At 44.3% G+C, this 22,714-nt stretch overlaps 1 protein-coding gene across 3 annotated transcripts in view; it reads right to left on the bottom strand.

The window, feature by feature from the left end:
- LOC124042184 (receptor-type tyrosine-protein phosphatase mu-like) overlaps positions 1-11,634 on the bottom strand; it is a 621,881-nt gene extending 610,247 nt beyond the window's left edge. For all 3 annotated transcript variants that reach the window (XM_046360586.1, XM_046360587.1, XM_046360588.1), the window contains exon 1: positions 11,238-11,634. In XM_046360586.1, the coding sequence (XP_046216542.1) occupies positions 11,238-11,310 (73 nt within the window). In that variant the 5' untranslated portion in view covers positions 11,311-11,634. The remainder of the gene's footprint in view (positions 1-11,237) is intronic.
- Positions 11,635-22,714: the final 11,080 nt, after the last annotated feature.

Below are 22,714 nucleotides of genomic sequence, written 5' to 3'. Positions count from 1 at the left end.
TGTTCCTATTCCCCTAATCATCATTTAGTCTTCCCACACCTGTTCCCGATCCTTTCCCCTGATTAGAGTCCCTATTTATTCCTTTGTGATCCGTTCCTGTTCCATCGGTTCCTTGTATTGTATTCACCATGCTGTGATTGCGTTTCGCCCTGTCCTGTCGTGTTTTTGCCGTGATTGTGTATCACCCTGTCCTGTCGTGTTTTGTGCCTTCATCAGATGCTGCGTGTGAGCAGGTGTCTCAGTCGACTACGGCCTGCGCCTACCCGAAGCGACCTGCAGTCTGTGGCCGCTTCTCCAGTTGTTTTCCCTCTACAAATCTAGAGGATTTCTGTTATTCCGTTTTGGACTTTAATAAACTCTGTTTCTGTTAAGTCGCGTTTGGGTCCTCTTTCACCTGCATGACAGAAGGAACCGACCAAGGAATGGACCCAGCGACTTCAGACGCTCGTTACACTGCCGTCGAGATCCAAGGAGCCATGCTCGGCAGACACGAGCAGGAATTGTCTGCTGCTCGCCATGCCGTGGAGAACCTGGCCGCTCAGGTTTCCGACCTCTCTGGACAGTTCCAGAGTCTACGTCTCGTGCCACCTGTTACTCCCTGGCCTGCCGAGCCTCCAGAACCCAGGGTTAATAACCCACCTTGCTACTCCGGGCAGCCCACTGAGTGCCGCTCCTTTCTCACGCAGTGTGAGATTGTGTTCTCTCTCCAACCCCACACATACTCTAGAGAGAGAGCTCGGGTTGCTTACGTCATTTCACTCCTTACTGGCCGGGCTCGAGAATGGGGCACAGCTATCTGGGAGGCAAGGGCTGATTGCTCTAACAGATTCCAGAACTTTAAAGAGGAGATGATTCGGGTTTTTGACCGTTCAGTTTTTGGTGAGGAGGCTTCTAGGGCCCTGGCTTCCTTATGCCAAGGTGAACGGTCCATAACGGATTATTCCATTGAGTTTCGCACTCTTGCTGCCTCTAGTGAGTGGAACGAGCCGGCGCTGCTCGCTCGTTTTCTGGAGGGACTCCACGCAGTGGTTAAGGATGAGATTCTCTCCCGGGAGGTTCCATCAGATGTGGATTCTTTGATTGCTCTCGCCATCCGCATAGAACGACGGGTAGATCTTCGTCACCGGGCTCGTGGAAGAGAGCTCGCATCAACGGTGTTTCCCTGCTCCGCATCGCAACCATCTCCCTCCTCTGGCTTTGAGACTGAGCCCATGCAGCTGGGAGGGATTCGCATCTCGAATAAGGAGAGGGAACGGAGGATCACCAACCGCCTGTGCCTCTATTGCGGAGTTGCTGGACATTTTGTTAATTCATGTCCAGTAAGAGGCCAGAGTCCATCAGTAAGCGGAGGGCTACTGGTGAGCGCTACTACTCAGGTCCCTTCATCTAGATCTTGTACTACTATGTCGGTCCATCTACGCTGGACCGGTTCGGGTGCTACATGCAGTGCTTTGATTGACTCTGGGGCTGAGGGTTGTTTCATGGACGAAGCATGGGTTCGGAAACATAACATTCCTTTCAGACCGTTAGACAGGCCTACGCCCATGTTTGCCTTAGATGGTAGTCATCTTCCCAGTATCAAATTTGAGACACTACCTTTAACTCTCACAGTATCTGGTAACCACAGTGAGACTATTTCTTTTTTGATTTTCCGTTCACCGTTTACACCTGTTGTTTTGGGTCATCCCTGGCTAGTATGTCATAATCCTTCTATTAATTGGTCTAGTAATTCTATCCTATCCTGGAACGTTTCTTGTCATGTGAAGTGTTTAATGTCTGCCATCCCTCCCGTTTCTTCTGTTCCTACTTCTCAGGAGGAACCTGGCGATTTGACAGGAGTGCCGGAGGAATATCATGATCTGCGCACGGTCTTCAGTCGGTCCCGAGCCAACTCCCTTCCTCCTCACCGGTCGTATGATTGTAGTATTGATCTCCTTCCGGGGACCACTCCTCCTCGAGGTAGACTATACTCTCTGTCGGCTCCCGAACGTAAGGCTCTCGAGGATTATTTGTCTGTGTCTCTTGACGCCGGTACCATAGTGCCTTCTTCTTCTCCGGCCGGGCGGGGTTCTTTTTGTTAAAAGAAGGACGGTACTCTGCGCCCCTGCGTGGATTATCGAGGGCTGAATGACATAACGGTTAAGAATCGTTATCCGCTTCCCCTTATGTCATCAGCCTTCGAGATTCTGCAGGGAGCCAGGTGCTTTACTAAGTTGGACCTTCGTAACGCTTACCATCTCGTGCGCATCAGAGAGGGGGACGAGTGGAAAACGGCGTTTAACACTCCGTTAGGGCATTTTGAGTACCGGGTTCTGCCGTTCGGTCTCGCCAATGCGCCAGCTGTTTTTCAGGCATTAGTTAATGATGTTCTGAGAGACATGCTGAACATTTTTTTTTGTCTATCTTGACGATATCCTGATTTTTTCTCCGTCACTCGAGATTCATGTTCAGCACGTTCGACGTGTTCTACAGCGCCTTTTAGAGAATTGTCTCTACGTAAAGGCTGAGAAGTGCTCTTTTCATGTCTCCTCCGTTACTTTTCTCGGTTCCGTTATTTCCGCTGAAGGCATTCAGATGGATTCCGCTAAGGTCCAAGCTGTCAGTGATTGGCCCGTTCCAAGGTCACGTGTCGAGTTGCAGCGCTTTTAGGTTTCGCTAATTTCTATCGGCGTTTCATTCGTAATTTCGGTCAAGTTGCTGCCCCTCTCACAGCTCTTACTTCTGTTAAGACGTGTTTTAAGTGGTCCGGTTCCGCCCAGGGAGCTTTTGATCTTCTAAAAGAACGTTTTACGTCCGCTCCTATCCTCGTTACTCCTGACGTCACTAGACAATTCATTGTCGAGGTTGACGCTTCAGAGGTAGGCGTGGGAGCCATCCTATCCCAGCGCTTCCAGTCTGACGATAAGGTTCATCCTTGCGCTTATTTTTCTCATCGCCTGTCGCCATCTGAGCGCAACTATGATGTGGGTAACCGTGAACTGCTCGCCATCCGCTTAGCCCTAGGCGAATGGCGACAGTGGTTGGAGGGGGCGACCGTTCCTTTTGTCGTTTGGACAGACCATAAGAACCTTGAGTACATCCGTTCTGCCAAACGACTTAATGCCCGTCAAGCTCGTTGGGCGTTTTTCGCTCGTTTCGAGTTTGTGATTTCTTACCGTCCGGGTAGCAAGAACACCAAGCCTGATGCCTTATCCCGTCTGTTTAGTTCTTCTGTGGCTTCTACTGATCCCGAGGGGATTCTTCCTTATGGGCGTGTTGTCGGGTTAACAGTCTGGGGAATTGAAAGACAGGTTAAGCAAGCACTCACGCACACTGCGTCGCCGCGCGCTTGTCCTAGTAACCTCCTTTTCGTTCCTGTTTCCACTCGTCTGGCTGTTCTTCAGTGGGCTCACTCTGCCAAGTTAGCTGGTCATCCCGGTGTTCGAGGCACTCTTGCGTCTATTCGCCAGCGCTTTTGGTGGCCGACTCAGGAGCGTGACACGCGCCGTTTCGTGGCTGCTTGTTCGGACTGCGCGCAGACTAAGTCGGGTAACTCTCCTCCTGCCGGTCGTCTCAGACCGCTCCCCATTCCTTCTCGACCATGGTCTCACATTGCCTTAGACTTCATTACCGGTCTGCCTTTGTCTGCGGGGAAGACTGTGATTCTGACGGTTGTCGATAGGTTCTCTAAGGCGGCACATTTCATTCCCCTCGCTAAACTTCCTTCCGCTAAGGAGACGGCACAAATCATTATTGAGAATGTATTCAGAATTCATGGCCTCCCGTTAGACGCCGTTTCAGACAGAGGCCCGCAATTCACGTCACAGTTTTGGAGGGAGTTCTGTCGTTTGATTGGTGCGTCCGTCAGTCTCTCTTCCGGGTTTCATCCCCAGTCTAACGGTCAAGCAGAGAGGGCCAATCAGACGATTGGTCGCATACTACGCAGCCTTTCTTTCAGAAACCCTGCGTCTTGGGCAGAACAGCTCCCCTGGGCAGAATACGCTCACAATTCGCTTCCTTCGTCTGCTACCGGGTTATCTCCGTTTCAGAGTAGTCTGGGTTACCAGCCTCCTCTGTTCTCATCCCAGCTTGCCGAGTCCAGCGTTCCCTCCGCTCAGCGTTTGTCCAACGTTGTGAGCGCACCTGGAGGAGGGTGAGGTCTGCACTTTGCCGTTACAGGGCACAGACGGTGAGAGCCGCCAATAAACGCAGGATTAAGAGTCCAAGGTATTGTTGCGGCCAGAGAGTGTGGCTTTCCACTCGCAACCTTCCTCTTACGACAGCTTCTCGTAAGTTGACTCCGCGGTTCATTGGTCCGTTCCGTGTCTCCCAGGTCGTCAATCCTGTCGCTGTGCGGGACAGCTTCTTCCGCGACATCTTCGTCGCGTCCATCCTGTCTTCCATGTCTCCTGTGTTAAGCCCTTTCTTCGCACCCTACCCCGTTCGTCTTCCCTCCCCCCTCCCGTCCTTGTCGAGAGCGCACCTATTTACAAGGTACATAAGATTATGGACATGCGTTCTCGGGGACGGGGTCACCAATACCTAGTGGATTGGGAGGGTTACGGTCCTGAGGAGAGGAGTTGGGTTCCGTCTCGGGACGTGCTGGACCGTTCGCTCATCGATGATTTCCTCCGTTGCCGCCAGGATTCCTCCTCGAGTGCGCCAGGAGGCGCTCGGTGAGTGGGGGGTACTGTCATGTTTGTCATTTATTGTCATGTCTTGTCCCTGTGCTCCCCATGCTATTCGTTTCCCTCTGCTGGTCTTGTTTGGTTCTATCCCTCTCTCTCCCCCTCCCTCTCTCGCTCTCTCGCTCTCTCTTCTCTCTGTCGTTCCTGCTCCCAGCTGTTCCTATTCCCCTAATCATCATTTAGTCTTCCCACACCTGTTCCCGATCCTTTCCCCTGATTAGAGTCCCTATTTATTCCTTTGTGATCCGTTCCTGTTCCGTCGGTTCCTTGTATTGTATTCACCATGCTGTGATTGCGTTTCGCCCTGTCCTGTCGTGTTTTTGCCGTGATTGTGTATCACCCTGTCCTGTCGTGTTTTGTGCCTTCATCAGATGCTGCGTGTGAGCAGGTGTCTCAGTCGACTACGGCCTGCGCCTACCCGAAGCGACCTGCAGTCTGTGGCCGCTTCTCCAGTTGTTTTCCCCTCTACAAATCTAGAGGATTTCTGTTATTCCGTTTTGGACTTTAATAAACTCTGTTTCTGTTAAGTCGCGTTTGGGTCCTCTTTCACCTGCATGACAGGTTCTTTCCCTATATATGTCCCTCCCTATGGTTCCTTCCCTATATATGTCCCACCTTTTGGTTCCTTCCCTATATATGTCCCTCCCTTTGGTTCCTTCCCTATATATGTCCCTCCCTTTGGTTCCTTCCCTATATAAGTCTCTCCCTTTGGTTCCTTCCCTATATATGTCACTTCCTTTGGTTCCTTCCCTATATATGTCACTTCCTTTGGTTCCTTCCCTATATATGTCTCTCCCTTTGGTTCCTTCCCTATATATATGTCTCTCCCTTTGGTTCCTTCCCTATATATGTCCTTTCCTTTGGTTCCTTCCCTATATATGTCTCTCCCTTTGGTTCCTTCCCTATATATGTCCTTTCCTTTGGTTCCTTCCCTATATATGTCTCTTCCTTTGGTTCCTTCCCTATATATGTCCCTCCCTTTGGTTCCTTCCCTATATATGTCACTCCCTTTGGTTCCTTCCCTATATATGTCCCTCCCTTTGGTTCCTTCCCTATATATGTCCTTTCCTTTGGTTCCTTCCCTATATATGTCCCTCCCTTTGGTTCCTTCCCTATATATGTCACTCCCTTTGGTTCCTTCCCTATATATGTCCCTCCCTTTGGTTCCTTCCCTATATATGTCCCTCCCTTTGGTTCCTTCCCTATATATGTCTCTTCCTTTGGTTCCTTCCCTATATATGTCTCTCCCTTTGGTTCCTTCCCTATATATGTCACTCCCTTTGGTTCCTTCCCTCTATTATCTAGGAAAGTAATAGGAAAGTCTCTATTATCTCTGAGACGGATAGGATGGTTAAACAAACAAACAAAAATTATATCCAAACTTCAAATGGGGTTCGGTTTTATCTTTACAAACGGCTGATGTGTTGTCGTTGTTGTTTTAGTCAGCGTAATGGGTCGCTACGACGACCAACAGGGAAACTATCAGTCTGGCCACAGCAGTCACTCTGGGATGATAATATATACACACACACACACACAAACACACACGCAAGCACGCACGCACGCATACACACACAGACGCACGCACACACACACACACACACACACACACACACACACACACACACACACACACACACACACACACACACACACACACACACACACACACACACACACACACACACACACACACACACACACACACACACACACACACACACGCAAGCACGCACGCGCACTACACACGCACACACACACACAGGCGCACGCACGCACACACGCACGCACACACACACATGCACTTTCACACACACACAGGCGCACGCACACACAGGCGCACGCACACACAGGCGCACGCACACACGCACGCACGCACACACACACACACACACACACACACACACACACACACACACACGGCTAACCTCTATCAGAAAACCAGGCATGTTTCATGGGTAGAGGAGAAGGCAGTTAACCTCACAAAAGACTCCAGCTCTGAGCCTTGTGTAATGTAATGTGCCTGGTTAAACAGACAGCGTTGATATCACAGGCCAGGAGACACCAAGGAAAACAGCCCTTTAGCAGCTTCAACATGCTAGAGATGAGGAGAACAAAGAGTTATTGCTGAACACGTGGGGGCAAGGAGAGGAGACTAGGAGACTACATTAGAGTATTAGGATACAGCCTGGGGGAGAGGAGACTACATTAGAGTATTAGGATACAGCCAGGGGGAGAGGAGACTACATTAGAGTATTAGGATACAGCAAGGGGGAGAGGAGACTACATTAGAGTATTAGGATACAGCCAGGGGGAGAGGAGACTACATTAGAGTATTAGGATACAGCCAGGGGGAGAGGAGACTACATTAGAGTATTAGGATACAGCCAGGGGGAGAGGAGACTACATTAGAGTATTAGGATACAGCCAGGGGGAGAGGAGACTACATTAGAGTATTAGGATACAGCCAGGGGAGAGGAGACTACATTAGAGTATTAGGATACAGCCAGGGGGAGAGGAGACTACATTAGAGTATTAGGATACAGCCAGGGGGAGAGGAGACTACATTAGAGTATTAGGATACAGCAAGGGGGAGAGGAGAGAGGAGACTACATTAGAGTATTAGTATGCAGCCAGAGGGAGAGGAGACTACATTAGAGTATTAGTATGCAGCCAGAGGGAGAGGAGACTACATTAGAGTATTAGGAAGCAGCCAGGGGGAGAGGAGACTACATTAGAGTATTAGTATGCAGCCAGAGGGAGAGGAGACTACATTAGAGTATTAGGAAGCAGCCAGGGGGAGAGGAGACTACATTAGAGTATTAGTATGCAGCCAGGGGGAGAGGAGACTACATTAGAGTATTAGGAAGCAGCCAGGGGGAGAGGAGACTACATTAGAGTATTAGTATGCAGCCAGAGGGAGAGGAGACTACATTAGAGTATTAGGATACAGCCAGGGAGAGAGGAGAGAGGAGACTACATTAGAGTATTAGGAAGCAGCCAGGGGGAGAGGAGACTACATTAGAGTATTAGGAAGCAGCCAGGGGGAGAGGAGACTACATTAGAGTATTAGGATACAGCCAGGGAGAGAGAGGAGAGAGGAGACTACATTAGAGTATTAGGATGCAACCAGGGGGAGAGGAGAGAGGAGACTACATTAGAGTATTAGGATGCATCCAGGGGGAGAGGATAGAGGAGACTACATTAGAGTATTAGGATACAGCCAGGGGGAGAGAGGAGACTACATTAGAGTATTAGGATACAGCCTGGGGAGAGGAGACAGGAAATAGGAGACAGGAGAGAGGAGACAGGAGAGAGGAGACCACATTCGACTTTTAGCATGCATGCAGTGGGGAAGGGGGAGGAGCTCTGATTGATTAGTTCCTACTTTATATCTTTACACACACTCATGCAATTAGGAACCACATTTATCGACGACCTGAGTGCCAGGGGGAACCTGGAGCGTAGCACACCTCGTCTATAAATCTCCCCCTAATACACCAACACACACACACTGATACACACACACACACACACACTGAAACTCACACACACGCACAGACACACACACACACACACCCACTAAAACTCACACAGAGACGCACACAGACACACACCCACTAAAACTCACACACACGCACAGACACACACACACACACACACCCACTAAAACTCACACAGACACACAGACACACAGACACACAGACACACAGACACACTCCCTTCATCATGCTGCCAATTTACACCACAAGTCAAGACTGATAAACCCTCACATAGAAACGACTGAAATGAGTCCAGAAACATTTGATGAGGGATGTCTTGAAATGTTTTGCTTTTCTGATGTTGATATAAATCAATTGGTGTGTAATGCTAAATGACTTAAATGTAAATGTAAATGTAATCATTCAAAGTTGTTTGCATTTTTAAAAACATCTAACTTGACTGAAAATGTTAACCACAGTCTGAGAAATACAGGATTTGAAACAAACAACCGAATGACAATTGTTCACCAAGGTGAAACCTGCTCACCACACACCAGATAACACCTAACACGATGTACCTGACTCGTGGTCTCACTCTTCAAGCCGTTATGATCTTCTTACTCTGAGTGCAGAACAGATGATGACTCTAATAAGTGTACCATGCTGCCCCCATCAGGCCCTCCGAGGAACTACACCCTCACATATAGAACACAAACACCACACACACACACACACACACACACACACACACACACACACACACACACACACACACACACACACACACACACACACACACACACACACACACAGCATCAGTCTACCCACCACAACGAAAACAGACAGGCTTCTCTGCTCTCTTTCCCTGTTAACTAAATGTACTATCTCTAACCTTATAAAAACATGTCCAAAACCTTCAGACACATTGTTTTCCAGTGACTTTATAAACCATTCTATTGTTATTGTACCTTTATTGTACCAGGCAGGACAGTTAAGAACAAATTCATATGTTCAATGAAGGCCTACCGGGGAACAGTGGGTTAACTGCCTTAATCAGGGGCAGAACAACAGATTTTTTTTACCTTGTCAGCTGTGGGGATTCAATCTTGCAACCTTCAGGTTACGAGTCCAACGCCCTAACCACTAGGCCCTAACCACTAGGCCCTAACCACTAGGCCCTAACCACTAGGCCCTAACCACTAGGCGCTAACCACTAGGCCCTAACCACTAGGCCCTAACCACTAGGCCCTAACCACTAGGCTACCTGCCGCTCTGAGTTACTCCTTGACGTGAAAAGCTTTTTTTGTGAATAAGGTGATAAGGGCCGACATTAAAACACGGGTGTCTGCATTTACTGTTCATGAAGATGATTGATCAGAATGAACATAATATCCTGCTAACATACAGAGTAGATCTATTGTCCAGACTGCTCAAATGACCCCTTTTTAGGAGACGAATAATACAATGTTAAGTCCCATCGGGGTAAAAGGAGTAGGGAGAACACTGTAGCTTTTACCATACAATTAGAATGAACTTCTGTGAGCTTTACTTTACACCTCTACAACATGTATCCTCTACGGTAGTAATATTATGACATTAGTGTGGCGTTGTTTAAATAGCAAGTACGGTGAACCTGAAGAAAATAAACTGTTATTTGTTGTTTTAGTTTTATGTACTTTTGTGTATGTAGATGTATAGATTTACATGTGATAGTTCTGGGAACTGAGCTTTACAGTAGTGATCCATGGATGAATGGCAAACACAATGAACAGGTGGCGTTAATGTTAAGATATACTCTAATCATTTAAAGGGAAGTTTACAACTACAAGAATCACATCAGATTAATTGAATTACACCGATATATTACACCATTAGGCTATACAATGATACTATTTTTTTTTTTAAACACATGGACCTAAAGTTACACTGGTTAAACCTACTGAAATAACAGTAATGAAAACCTTCATTGTGATGCAATTATGAGAAAAAAAATGAGATCTTGGTTTTTTTTTTTTTTTGTCGGGAAACGACTGTCCGTTTTCTATTGGCTGGCTGCTAAAAAAATAAATCACTTTTTTTATCATAAAGCACAGACAGATGAATTCCCTCACTACACAGTGAAAACTATTTGTATATATTTGTTTTTACATAAACAGAAATGAAAGTGCTTTGATGTAAATCAATTAGCCCTGATCGCACGATATATTGGTGTATTGTGTTGCATTGGGTGGCTTCCCACACTCTGCCGGTTTCGTCCAACCACTCACGGACTAAAGTCGGTTGCCCACTAACGGAATGAACGGCGGTTCGTATTGACCTGTTTCACAACAAGTTATCAATAACATATGAAAGTTAAAGTAGCCTATATTTTATTATGTCGATGATGTTGAAACCAACTCATGAAGTTATTGAATGTGGTGTCTTCATTTGCGTAGGTTCTTATCTCTTTCTAATCTCTAAACTCACGTGACTATTATTGTCCCCCCCCCAAAAAGAAAAATATAACAAAAAATACACGATTTGGTTGAAAACAGATGCTTGTGGGTTTGGGTTGACTCTAGATTATAGCCTGAATTTATTAACAAATTGAGTTGACAATGCAGACAGCAGAATTGGGAAATCAATAGCGCAATGTCGAGCGTAGCGAAACTCTTTTACGCATAGCGCAACAATGTACATCTAAATGGAGTTCACAGAGAAGTCTTACTAAACGATACGATGTTACCATAATATGTTATCAATTCACCTGACAACAACACTCGGCTAAGTAACGGAAATAGAAACCTTTACATTTGGAAGTGGCAGGATCATTTCAGGTTAATCACATTACAAGTTATTACGGCTGGCGCGTTTCACTGTTTTAACCGCTCAACACAACGCATCCAACACCAAGTCAAAAAATAAATAGTTTGACCGATTTATTTATAAGAATGAAAGAAAAGTCAAGTGTGACACGATGTAAACACAGAGAATCGGAACGACAACCAGTGTAACAACGTAGTGTACCTGACGTAAATTTAAACACAGAAAGACAGGTTGCATTTACAATTTTATAAAATTATAATATACATATATAATTTCGTCTTACCTTTATAGGCTTCTCCTCGAACCGTTAACAACAAGCTGATGGCAGCTAATAGCCAATGTCTAACTTTATCCATGTCGACACGGAGCCGTTGTGTTTAACCCCCGGTATCGGGTCTAACTGGAGAGAGAAACTCGGATTTTCTTCAGTATGTCACAAGTTAGATTTCAGCCTCCCCTATAGCCTACTTTACATCTAACCGACGGATGATATTTTAACAAGTCGTCCTCTTCTCTTTCCCTCGTTGCTTGCAGTTGGTTCAGTGAGAGTCCAACGGTTTCTCCTCGTCGACTTCCAACAGACTTGGCACCGTCGGAGAGAGCAATCGAGAGACTGGTTTTACGCGGGGAAGAGAGAGTGGTGGTTACGTTTCCCGAGAGCTCTCTGCCTGTCCGCTCTCTCTCTCTCTCTCTCCTCTCTCTGTCTCTCTCTTTCTCCTCTCTCTGTCTCTCTCTCTCTCTCTTTCTCCTCTCTCTGTCTCTCTCTCTCTTTCTCCTCTCTCTGTCTCTCTCTCTATCTCTCTTTCTCCTCTCTCTCCTATCTCTCCCTCCTCTCTCCTCTCTCTCTCTCTCCTCTCTCTCTCTCCTCTATCTCTCTCCCTTTCTCTCTCCTCTCCCTATCTCTCTCTCTCTCCTTTCTCTTATCTCTCTCTCCCCTATCTCTCTTTCTCCCCCCTCTCTCTCTCTCTCTCCTCTATCTATCCTCTCTCTCTTTCTGGTAGAGTGTGTATTGGAGCTCTGACTGAATTACTAAATGTGCTGGCACGCGCCAGGCAAAAGCTGAGGAATTCACTGGTAACGCGGGAACGGGTGGTGTCCCTGTCCCCTCCTCCTTCTTCTCTTCAATGTTATTACTGGTCACGCAGCTTGGCATCTGTCTAACGTTATCTACCTGCTTGTCTGTTTGCGAGAAAAGCAGCCTAACATGTCTCACGACCAAGGACACGGGGAGATGGCAAACAAACCAAAAAGATAGAATATTAAAAACATACAATAGTTGTCTGTACAGTAACCTTAATGTTCTGCTCAGCCTCATTCACCCCGCCTCCCGCCCCGCCCCCCTCATATTCCTAACTGAAACCTCTGTGTTCACCTTGTTCCAATTAGATCATCCTCTATGTTGTGACCCTTAGCCCTAATGTAGCACCATATGGCATAGCATGGATAATCACACAGACACAGCTTTTCCCATGTAGTAGTAGTTTATGCTTAATTAATAGGCCTAAAAGACAGTATTGATCCTCCTTTAGACTCACTGGATGACACGTGGTCTGTTTCCTGAAATGGCTCACTATCTCCTATGAATACTCCTCGGGATGATTTGATATCTCCTATGAATACCCCTATGGATGATTTGATATCTCCTATGAATACTCCTATGGATGATTTGATAATCCTTATGAATACTCCTATGGATGATTTGATATCTCCTATGAATACTCCTATGGATGATTTGATAATCCTTATGAATACTCCTATGGATGATTTGATATCTCCTATGAATACTCCTATGGATGATTTGATATCTCCTATGAATACTCCTATGGATGATTTGATAATCCTTATGAATACTCCTATGGATGATTTGATATCTCCTATGAATACTCCTCGGGATGATTTGATATTCCCTATGAATACCCCTATGGATGATTTGATATCTCCTATGAATACCCCTATGGATGATTTGATATCTCCTATGAATACTCCTATGGATGATTTGATATCTCCTATGAATACCCCTATGGATGATTTGATCATCCTTATGAATACTCCTATGGATGATTTGATATTCCCTATGAATACTCCAATGGATGATTTGATATTCCCTATGAATACTCCAATGGATGATTTGATATCTCCTATGAATACCCCTATGGATGATTTGATCATCCTTATGAATACTCCTATGGATGATTTGATATTCCCTATGAATACCCCTATGGATGATTTGATATTCCCTATGAATACCCCTATGGATGATTTGATATCTCCTATGAATACTCCTATGGATGATTTGATATCTCCTATGAATAACCCTAGGGATGATTTTGAAGAAGTGATGCATATTGCAGACCAACTCCCTAAAACATCTCCAAATGTAGGCCATTCATTTACATCATGATATGTTCTAATTCAATCCAAGGGCATACCAAACATATTGTTCCATTAATATAGTATTTTTTATACACCTATTTTCTACTGAGAGGTGTCTGTCCCAAACCCTGACTCCTAAATGTCACATTATTTCTACTGAGAGGTGTCTGTCCCAAACCCTGACTCCTAAACTTCACGTTATTTCTACTGAGAGGTGTCTGTCCCAAACCCTGACTCCTAAACTTCATGTTATTTCTACTGAGAGGTGTCTGTCCCAAACCCTGACTCCTAAACGTCATGTTATTTCTACTGAGAGGTGTCTGTCCCAAACCCTGACTCCTAAACTTCATGGTGTTTCTACTGAGAGGTGGTTGTCCCAAACCCTGACTACCACCTGAGCTACAGAGGACCACCATGTGGGAGGTGGACAAGTGCACAATTCAGGAAAAAAAGTGTAGAGTTTTGTGATGTATAATCAACAGGGGGACTCCCACCCTCCAAGAGCATCAGACATTGACATCTATTTGGCCAAAACATAATGTACCTTCTAACAATTGAAGAAAGAGCCCATAGATTCCCGATCTTTTGGTCTTCAACCCACCCAAGACCACGTACATTTGTTCCCCTCCAGAGGAAGTGCCGCCACCATTTTTTGACCTAATTCCTCTCCTAGTGCGGAACTGCTTGTTCAGTTTCATCCTCCAAAACACCGACGTATGAGTCCTTATAAATATTGATTGATTAACTGGGCGGGAATATCTCCCTTTCTCTGCGTGTAAACAAAACAAAACAACAACGAAAACAGGGTCAGGGAAGCTTCGCTAATAGCCGCTAATAGCTTCGCTAATAGCTTCGGTAATAGCTTCGCTAATACCTTCGCTAATAGTTTTCGCTAATACCTTCGCTAATAGCTACGGTGCACAGCTGGAGAACCATCGACTCCCTCTCATGCAACGGAATTGAATGATCATGAATACAGAGTTTAGCGGTAATACTGGAGTTTCGTCAGCGACGCAAGAGAATGACTAACCTACTCCTGGACCAATAAAGCTAGAAAGCTAGCCAGCCAGGTAGATACCAGTCACTATTAACAACGGTGAAAAATTGGTTCCAAAGTTTTTTCAAGCATGAGTACCTGTAACTATGCTAGCTAGCTAGCATTCAGCTGTTTTTCTGAAAACCTCATTATCTGAAGAGTAAAGGTTAGGTAGTTGCTAGCTAGCTAGCATTCAGCTGTTTTTCTGAAAACCTCATTATCTGAAGAGTAAAGGTTAGGTAGTTGCTAGCTAGCCAGCATTCAGCTGTTTTTCTGAAAACCTCATTACTCTGAAGAGTAAAGGTTAGGTAGTAGGTAGCTGGAACAACCTAGCTGTAATGTTTACAAATATCCTCACTAGCTGGCTACTAGACGACCAATATAACAGTTGGCCCTGAAGGCTTTTTTTTTTATAGGGAGCCAAGGAAAGCACCTCTTGCCTGTATCAGTGATGAACACTAGCTACAATGTGGAAAAAACAAATATGACAATAACAATACAATAGGTCAACTTCTTGTACATTGTTGTGACGAGCCGGTGCCCTTACAATAAGGCTGACACTTGGTCAAATCATAATTCATGTTATATTCCAAATACATTGCATATCAATAAACATCACTACAATGTGCCGTCAGGGTGGCCTAGTGGTTAGAGCGTTGGACAGGGTAACCGGAAATTTGCAAGATTACATTCCCGAGCTGACAAGGTAAAAATTTGTCGTTCTGCCCCTGAACAAGGCATTTAAACTCACTGTTCCTAGGCCGTCATTGAAAATAAGAATTTGTTCTTAATTAACTGACTTAACTGCCTAGTAAAATAAATAAAAATGTGTGTATGCTAATTCTACAGTACGTTACTTTTGTATTTACTTTGTATTATCAACCGTCATCTAGATATTACACTGTTGATGTGTCTGGACGACAACATTTACTAGTTAGCTTGTATTCTCTAAACAATCAAATCAAATCGAATTTATTTATATAGCCCTTCGTACATCAGCAAGCAATGCAGGTGTAGAAGCATTGTCGAAGCATTGTTAACAATGACACCAGTGTTCCTGTACCAGAACGGGTATTCTGTACGAGGAGGAGGTGGTGGCTTGTTGGAAAACAGGCTTGGTTCTAACTGCAGAGGTGTATATGCATTTGTCATTATGTCTGTCTCGAGGTTCAGTCCATACCAGTCACTATTGTGATGTTCTCAGTTTAGCCCAGAGATCAGAATCAGGCAGGGATTCTCTTTCTGTATACAGTCAAGACAGTGCTGTCAAGTTCCTACCCATCCTGTGTAGATCAATGACAGGCTGAAGCCGGCCCTGATTGTCCAGTCTTGCAGTCCTCACATCTTCTACTCTATTTCACCTGGGTGGTGGAGGGATTTTTAGAAGGATCGATAAACAAACTGTCATGGACTGCTGAAAATGTGGTCAATTTAGGATCTGATTGGCTGTTTTTTGGAGAGGGAGAATATCTCTCTGTTTTCTGGGCTTGTGTGAGTCACAAATGTGATTGACAGTGACACACCTTTGCACGCTACTCAAATGAATTTGTACACTGCAATTTTCTGGGCAAACAAATCAAATGTTAATGGTCACGTACACATGGTTAGCAGATGTTAATGCTTGTGCTTCTAGTCCCAGAGTTAGTGAATAGTCAACTTGTCTGTCTATCATGGATCAACGTATAGCTTCATTTATAGGAACTTGAAGATGACATTGCCATGGAGAGGAAGACATTTGTCTGATTGTTTTACTTGTGCAGGCAGAGCAGAAGGAGGCTACATGTACTATAGGCAAATACTAAGTGCAATATTCATTCTCATTCTCACAGAAGTACAACATAGGCCAGGCTCTAACTTATTTATTTGTTTTTATTGAAGTCAGTTAAGAACAAAATCTTATTGACAATGACAGCCTTGTTCAGGGGAATAATGACAGATTTTTACGTTGTCAGCCCGGGGATTCGATCTAGCAATCTTTTGGTTACTGGCCCAACGCTCTAACCACTAGGCTACCTACCACCTCTCCACTCTAACCACTAGGCTACCTGCCGCTTCTACACTCTAACCACTAGGCTACCTACCGCCTCTACACTCTAACCACTAGACTACCCTGCCGCCTCTACACTCTAACCACCAGGCTACCTACCGCCTCTACACTCTAACCACTAGGCTACCTGCCGCCTCTACAATCTAACCACTAGGCTACCTACCGCCTCTACACTCTAACCACTAGACTACCCTGCCGCCTCTACACTCTAACCACTAGGCTACCTGCCACCTCTACACTCTAACCACTAGGCTACATGCCCCCCCTACACTCTAACCACTAGGCTACCTGCCACCTCTACACTCTAACCACTAGGCTACCTGCCACCTCTACACTCTAACCACTAGGCTACCTACCGCCTCTACACTCTAACCACTAGGCTACATGCCGCCCCGCCAGTCTACCTGCCGCCTCTACACTCTAACCACTAGGCTACCTACCACCTCTACACTCTAACCACTAGGCTACATGCCGCCCCTACACTCTAACCACTAGGCTACCTACCACCTCTACACTCTAACCACTAGGCTACATGCCGCCCCTACACTCTAACCACTAGGCTACCTACCACCTCTACACTCTAACCACTAGGCTACATGCCGCCCCATGTTTCCTCATTTCCCAGCTATAATGCCTTGCATTACGCCTGGGAAGAAAACATTTGCTCAACTTGCCATTGGCTCGACTTACCTACACAGCTACAATGATGCAATTTCATGCTCGGTTTAGGACATATAATGGTTTATAGAGACCCCAACTGATGTATAGAACAATCTTAAGTACCTACTTTGGTTTAGATACAAGCATCATGAAACACAATACATTCATTTGACTTGGTGAAAAATCTTGACCAAATTTGCTGCCACTTTTTCCATGTGGTTTCCTCCTTCACAGACTCCATGAAATGATGACCTCTTCATGATGGTTTCCATAGAAACAAGGGTACTCAACATACCCCACTCTCCCCTACTGGTGAAGAAGTGACTTACTCACTGAGCTATATAGGAACTTACTTCATATTAACTTCACCACACAGTTAGCTAGCTAGCTAGTCAAACTTGTATAGCTAGTTAGTTGTTAGTGACCCATAGGTCTTTTCTTGCTGCGGGTACATAATAATATAATAATGCATTATAACAATGTGTCTTAGCTGTGTTGACATTTCACCTATTCCACTTCATCCACTTTTGACATTAGCTACATCGCTTAGTTATCCAGCTAATGTTAGCTACAACCTCCTGAGAAGTACGCAAATGTTACCACGGTAGCTGTGTTAGCCTGGCCAGGCTGGTTCCTTCACACACTGGCTTCCATGGCGATGGGAACGTCAGTAGCTAATCACAAAGCTTGCTAGATGAGCTATTTATTTATTTATTTTTACTCACCATTATTTCATCATCAGCCCAACAACTCCTGGTCGAAGTGCATCGCAGAGATAAGTAATGATTCCACATGTAGGTAGTTCCAAATAACCCCACCGTCATTGAAAATAAGAATTTGTTCTTAACTGACTTGCCTGGTAAAATAAATAAAAAATAAATAAAAATGCATAAGTGATTAAAATCAATCAAGTTTCATATTCAAACAACCGAGAACAATTGAGAATCATTTATTTAAATTCAATGTTTTGAAAACAGGTTAAATATATATGTTATATATATAGGTTTTTATTATGTTGTTTATTTGTAATGTAAATACATTGCATCTTTAATAGAAGGTTAATCAAAATTATCTGTACTGTGCAGTTCTCCCTTTACTGCAACTCTTACAATGTTTTGGTAGTGGGATGGTAAGGAATTCGGGTACATATTTAAAATACACACACACACACACACACACACACACACACACACACACACACACACACACACACACACACACACACACACACACACACACACACACACACACACACACACACACCAGCTGTGCCAAAAGGTGTCGAGGGAAATGAAGAATGCAATCTCTGAAAACCTCAAATTTAATTGGCTACTAAATATACAGTAGCAGTCAAACATTTATAACATTTGTCTCCAGAAAATATATTTCAGATTCTTCAAAGTAGCCACCCTTTGTCTTGATGACAGCTTTGCACACGCTTGGCATTCTCTCAACCAGCTTCATGAGGTCGTCACCTTGAATATATTTCAATTAACAGGTCTGCTTTTTTAAAAGTTAATTTGTGGAATTTCTTTCCTTCTTAAATGCGTTTGAGACAATCAGTTGCATTGTGACAAGGTAGGGAGTATAGAGCCATATTTGGTAAAAGACCATGTCAAAGAGAAATGACTGTCCTTTAAGACATGAAGGTCAATCAATCCGGAAAATGTCAAGGACTTTGAACGTTTCTTATAGTCGCAAAAAACATCAAGCACTATGATGAAACTGGCTCTCATGAGGACCGCCACAGGAAAGGAAGACCCAGAGTTACCTCTGCTGCAGAGGATAAGTTCATTAGAGTTAACTGTCTCTCATGAGGACCGCCACAGGAAAGGAAGACCTAGAGTTACCTCTGCTGCAGAGGATAAGTTCATTAGTTACCTGTCTCAGAAATTCCAGCCCAAATAAATGCTTCACAGAGTTCAAGTAACAGACACATCTCAACCTTAACTGTTCAAAGGAGACTGCGTGAATCAGGCCTTCACGGTCAAATTACTGCAAAGAAACCACTACTAAAGGACACTAATAATAAGAAGAGACTTGCTTGGGCCAAGAAACACAAGCATTGGACATTAGACCAATAGAATTTGAGATTTTTGGTTCCAACCGCTGTGTCTTTGTGAGACTCAGAGTACGTGAAGGGATGTTCTCTGCATGTGTGGTTCCCACCGGGAAGCATGGAAGAGGTGCTGGTGTCGGGGTGCTTTGCTGGTGACATTGTTAGTGATTTATTTAGAATTCAAGGCACACTTAACCAGCATGGCTACCACAACATCCTGCAGCGATACGCCATCCCATCTGCACCCAACACACCTCCAGGCTTGTAAGGGCTATTTGACCAAGAAGGTCAAATAGCCCAATGTGTCCTTCTGTAGCTCAGTTTGTAGAGCATGGCGCTTGTAACGCCAGGGTAGTGGGTTCGATCCCCGGGACCACCCATACGTAGAATGTATGCACACATGACTTTAAGTCGCTTTGGATAAAAGCGTCTGCTAAATGGCATATATTATATAAGGAGAGTGAATGCATCAGATGACCTGACAACCATGCCAATCACCTGACCTCAGCCCAATTGAGATGGTTTGGGATGAGTTGGACTGCAGAGTGAAGGAAAAGCAGCCAACAAGTGCTCAGCATATGTGGGAACTCCTTCAAGACAGTTGGAAAAGCACTCCAGGTGCTTGTGGAGAAAGCTGTCATCAAGGAAAAGGGTGTCTACTTTGAAGAATCTCAAATATAAAATGTATTTAGATTTGTTTAACACCTTTTTGGTTGCTACATAATTCCCTAGGTGTTATTTCATCGTTTTGATGTCTTCACTATTATTCTATAATATAGTAAAATAGTAAAAATAAAGAGAAACCCTGGAATGAGAAGGGGTGTCCAATCTTATGACTGGCACTGTATACCCAAAAGTCAAATAAATATATATACAGTGCCTTGCGAAAGTATTCGGCCCCCTTGAACTTTGAGACCTTTTGCCACATTTCAGGCTTCAAACATAAAGATATAAAACTGTATTGTTTTGTGAAGAATCAACAACAAGTGGGACACAATCATGAAGTGGAACGACATTTATTGGATATTTCAAACTTTTTTAACAAATCAAAAACTGAAAAATTGGGCGTGCAAAAGGTCGCAAAGTTCAAGGGGGCCGAATACTTTCGCAAGGCACTGTATATACTAAATATATAAGCAATGATAGGGAGACTTTTGGAATGCACACAGCACCTGCTGAAGATCCTGCTCTTTGATATCTCCCACTCAAAAACAATATAAATCTGTGACAATGTGTTCGTCTGTGTGTAAACAGGATGCAATACAACTATAATGTATGACTTTATTACAATCGAGACATGGAGAACAGTGGGGTCCTGACACACACACACACACACACACACACACACACACACACACACACACACACACACACACACACACACACACACACACACACACACACACACACACACACACACACACACACACACACACACACACACAGAATGTGGAGAACAGTGGGGATCTGATTGTGTAATTTACTATAATGATTGGAGAGACGCCTCACCACATTGGTTCTGTGTCTCTGGCTGTGATAATATGGTGTGATGCACACCCGGCACACCCGGGACCCCCCCCCACACACACACACACAATTATTCGCTAAACCCCTTGACTCTTTCCAACCAGAACCATGTGGCTATCAGCCGTAGAGTCAGGTGGTTGAGATGTGTGTTTTTTTTTTTTCTTTCTTCTTCTTCTCCCTTTTGGGAGGTTGATTATGTGTGATTGAGCAAAGAGATGGGGGAAAAATAAGGCATAGGGTATGTCCCAAATAGAAGCATATTCCTTTATGTAGTGATACGAGGCCGTGGTCAGTAGTGCACCAATGAATAGCGTGTCGTTTGGGATGGGACCATATTCATTATAAATGAATACCATGTCAATTCACTGATTGGGAGAATTTTGACACGAGATTCAGAGAATTGGTAAGTAAAAACATTTGACATTTTCACACTCGGATAGTCTCTGAAACACTGCTGAAAACACATTTTCACACTCGGTTAGTCTCTGAAACACTGCTGAAAACACATTTTTTCTGAAACACTGCTGAAAACACATTTACACACTCGGTTAGTCTCTGAAACACTGAAACACTGCTGAAAACACATTTTCACACTCGGATAGTCTCTGAAACACTGCTGAAAACACATTTTCACACTCGGATAGTCTCTGAAACACTGCTGAAAACACATTTTCACACTCGGATAGTCTCTGAAACACTGCTGAAAAGACATTTTCAACACTGAAACACTGAAAACACATTTTCACACTCGGATAGTCTCTGAAACACTGCTGAAAACACATTTTCACACTCGGTTAGTCTCTGAAACACTGCTGAAAACACATTTTAACACTCGGTTAGTCTCTGAAACACTGCTGAAAACACATTTTCACACTCGGTTAGTCTCTGAAACACTGCTGAAAACACATTTTCACACTCGGATAGTCTCTGAAACACTGCTGAAAACACATTTTCACACTCGGATAGTCTCTGAATCACTGCTGAAAACACATTTTCACACTCTGGTAGTCTCTGAAATCTCTGCTGTTCGATATGTCCCCCCTCAGGAAGGACACAAATCCATGAATTTATTTTGTTTGTTCGGCAGGCAAATGTTCAATGATAATTGGCATAAATAGTAACTGCTAGCTAGCCACACCGACGATAACCATTTCTCAGTAACACATGATTCAGAAACAACGCAAACCTTTGAAGAAATATACTTCTGAAACTATATTTAAAACTTGAACCTGTTGTGGCATAAGTCGTAACTGCTAGCTAGCTAGCTAGCCGCCGCAAAGATTACAATGATGTCTTTTTAACACGTGTCACCTGTGCCCTCTGTAACGTACATACTCTAATCACACACCTGGTGTAGTATGGGGCGGCAGGGTAGCCTGGTGGTTAGAGCGTTAGAGCGTTGGACTAGTAACCGAAAGGTTGCAAGTTCGAATCCCTGAGCTGACAAGGTACAAATCTGTCATTCTGCCCCTGAACAGGCAGTTAACCCACTGTTCCTAGGCCGTCATTGAAAATAAGAATGTGTTCTTAGCTGACTTGCCTAGTTAAATAAAGGTAAAATAAAAATAAAATAAAAAAAGTACCCAAATCAAGTTGATTGCCAGGCTTTGTTTTGATCTGGAGTCTTTGCTAAAGGTCCCAGTGCATAACCTGATTGATCCGATCTGCCATGTCGATGATCTAGGATCCCTTTTTTTATCCCTTTTTTATATATCATAATATATTCTGATTTATATGAACAACTGTTCCTAGATCAGCACTCCTGCTCTGAGACTCTTGAATACAGGCTTTTTATAAATCATAATAAATTCTGATTATATGAACAACTGATCCTAGATCAGCACTCCTGCTCTAAGACCCTTGAATACCATGTAGACGTGTTCATAGCAGCTTCTTTTATTTGACCGGGTAAAGCATGTTTACTTTAACTGGGAGCCATTGGTAAACGAGGATTTTTACAGAGTAACCATTCATATAATTATATATGACCTTTTTGTGATGCTGTAACACAAGGACAAAGAGTGGCAGCCAACAGATGAGCTAGAGCACTTGTAACCC

The sequence above is a fragment of the Oncorhynchus gorbuscha genome, linkage group LG08 (assembly GCF_021184085.1).
Source record: "Oncorhynchus gorbuscha isolate QuinsamMale2020 ecotype Even-year linkage group LG08, OgorEven_v1.0, whole genome shotgun sequence".
Classification (NCBI taxonomy): Eukaryota; Metazoa; Chordata; class Actinopteri; order Salmoniformes; family Salmonidae; genus Oncorhynchus; species Oncorhynchus gorbuscha.
Note: the sequence above shows the minus strand (reverse complement) of the source record. Positions and strands in the feature narration are given on the sequence as shown.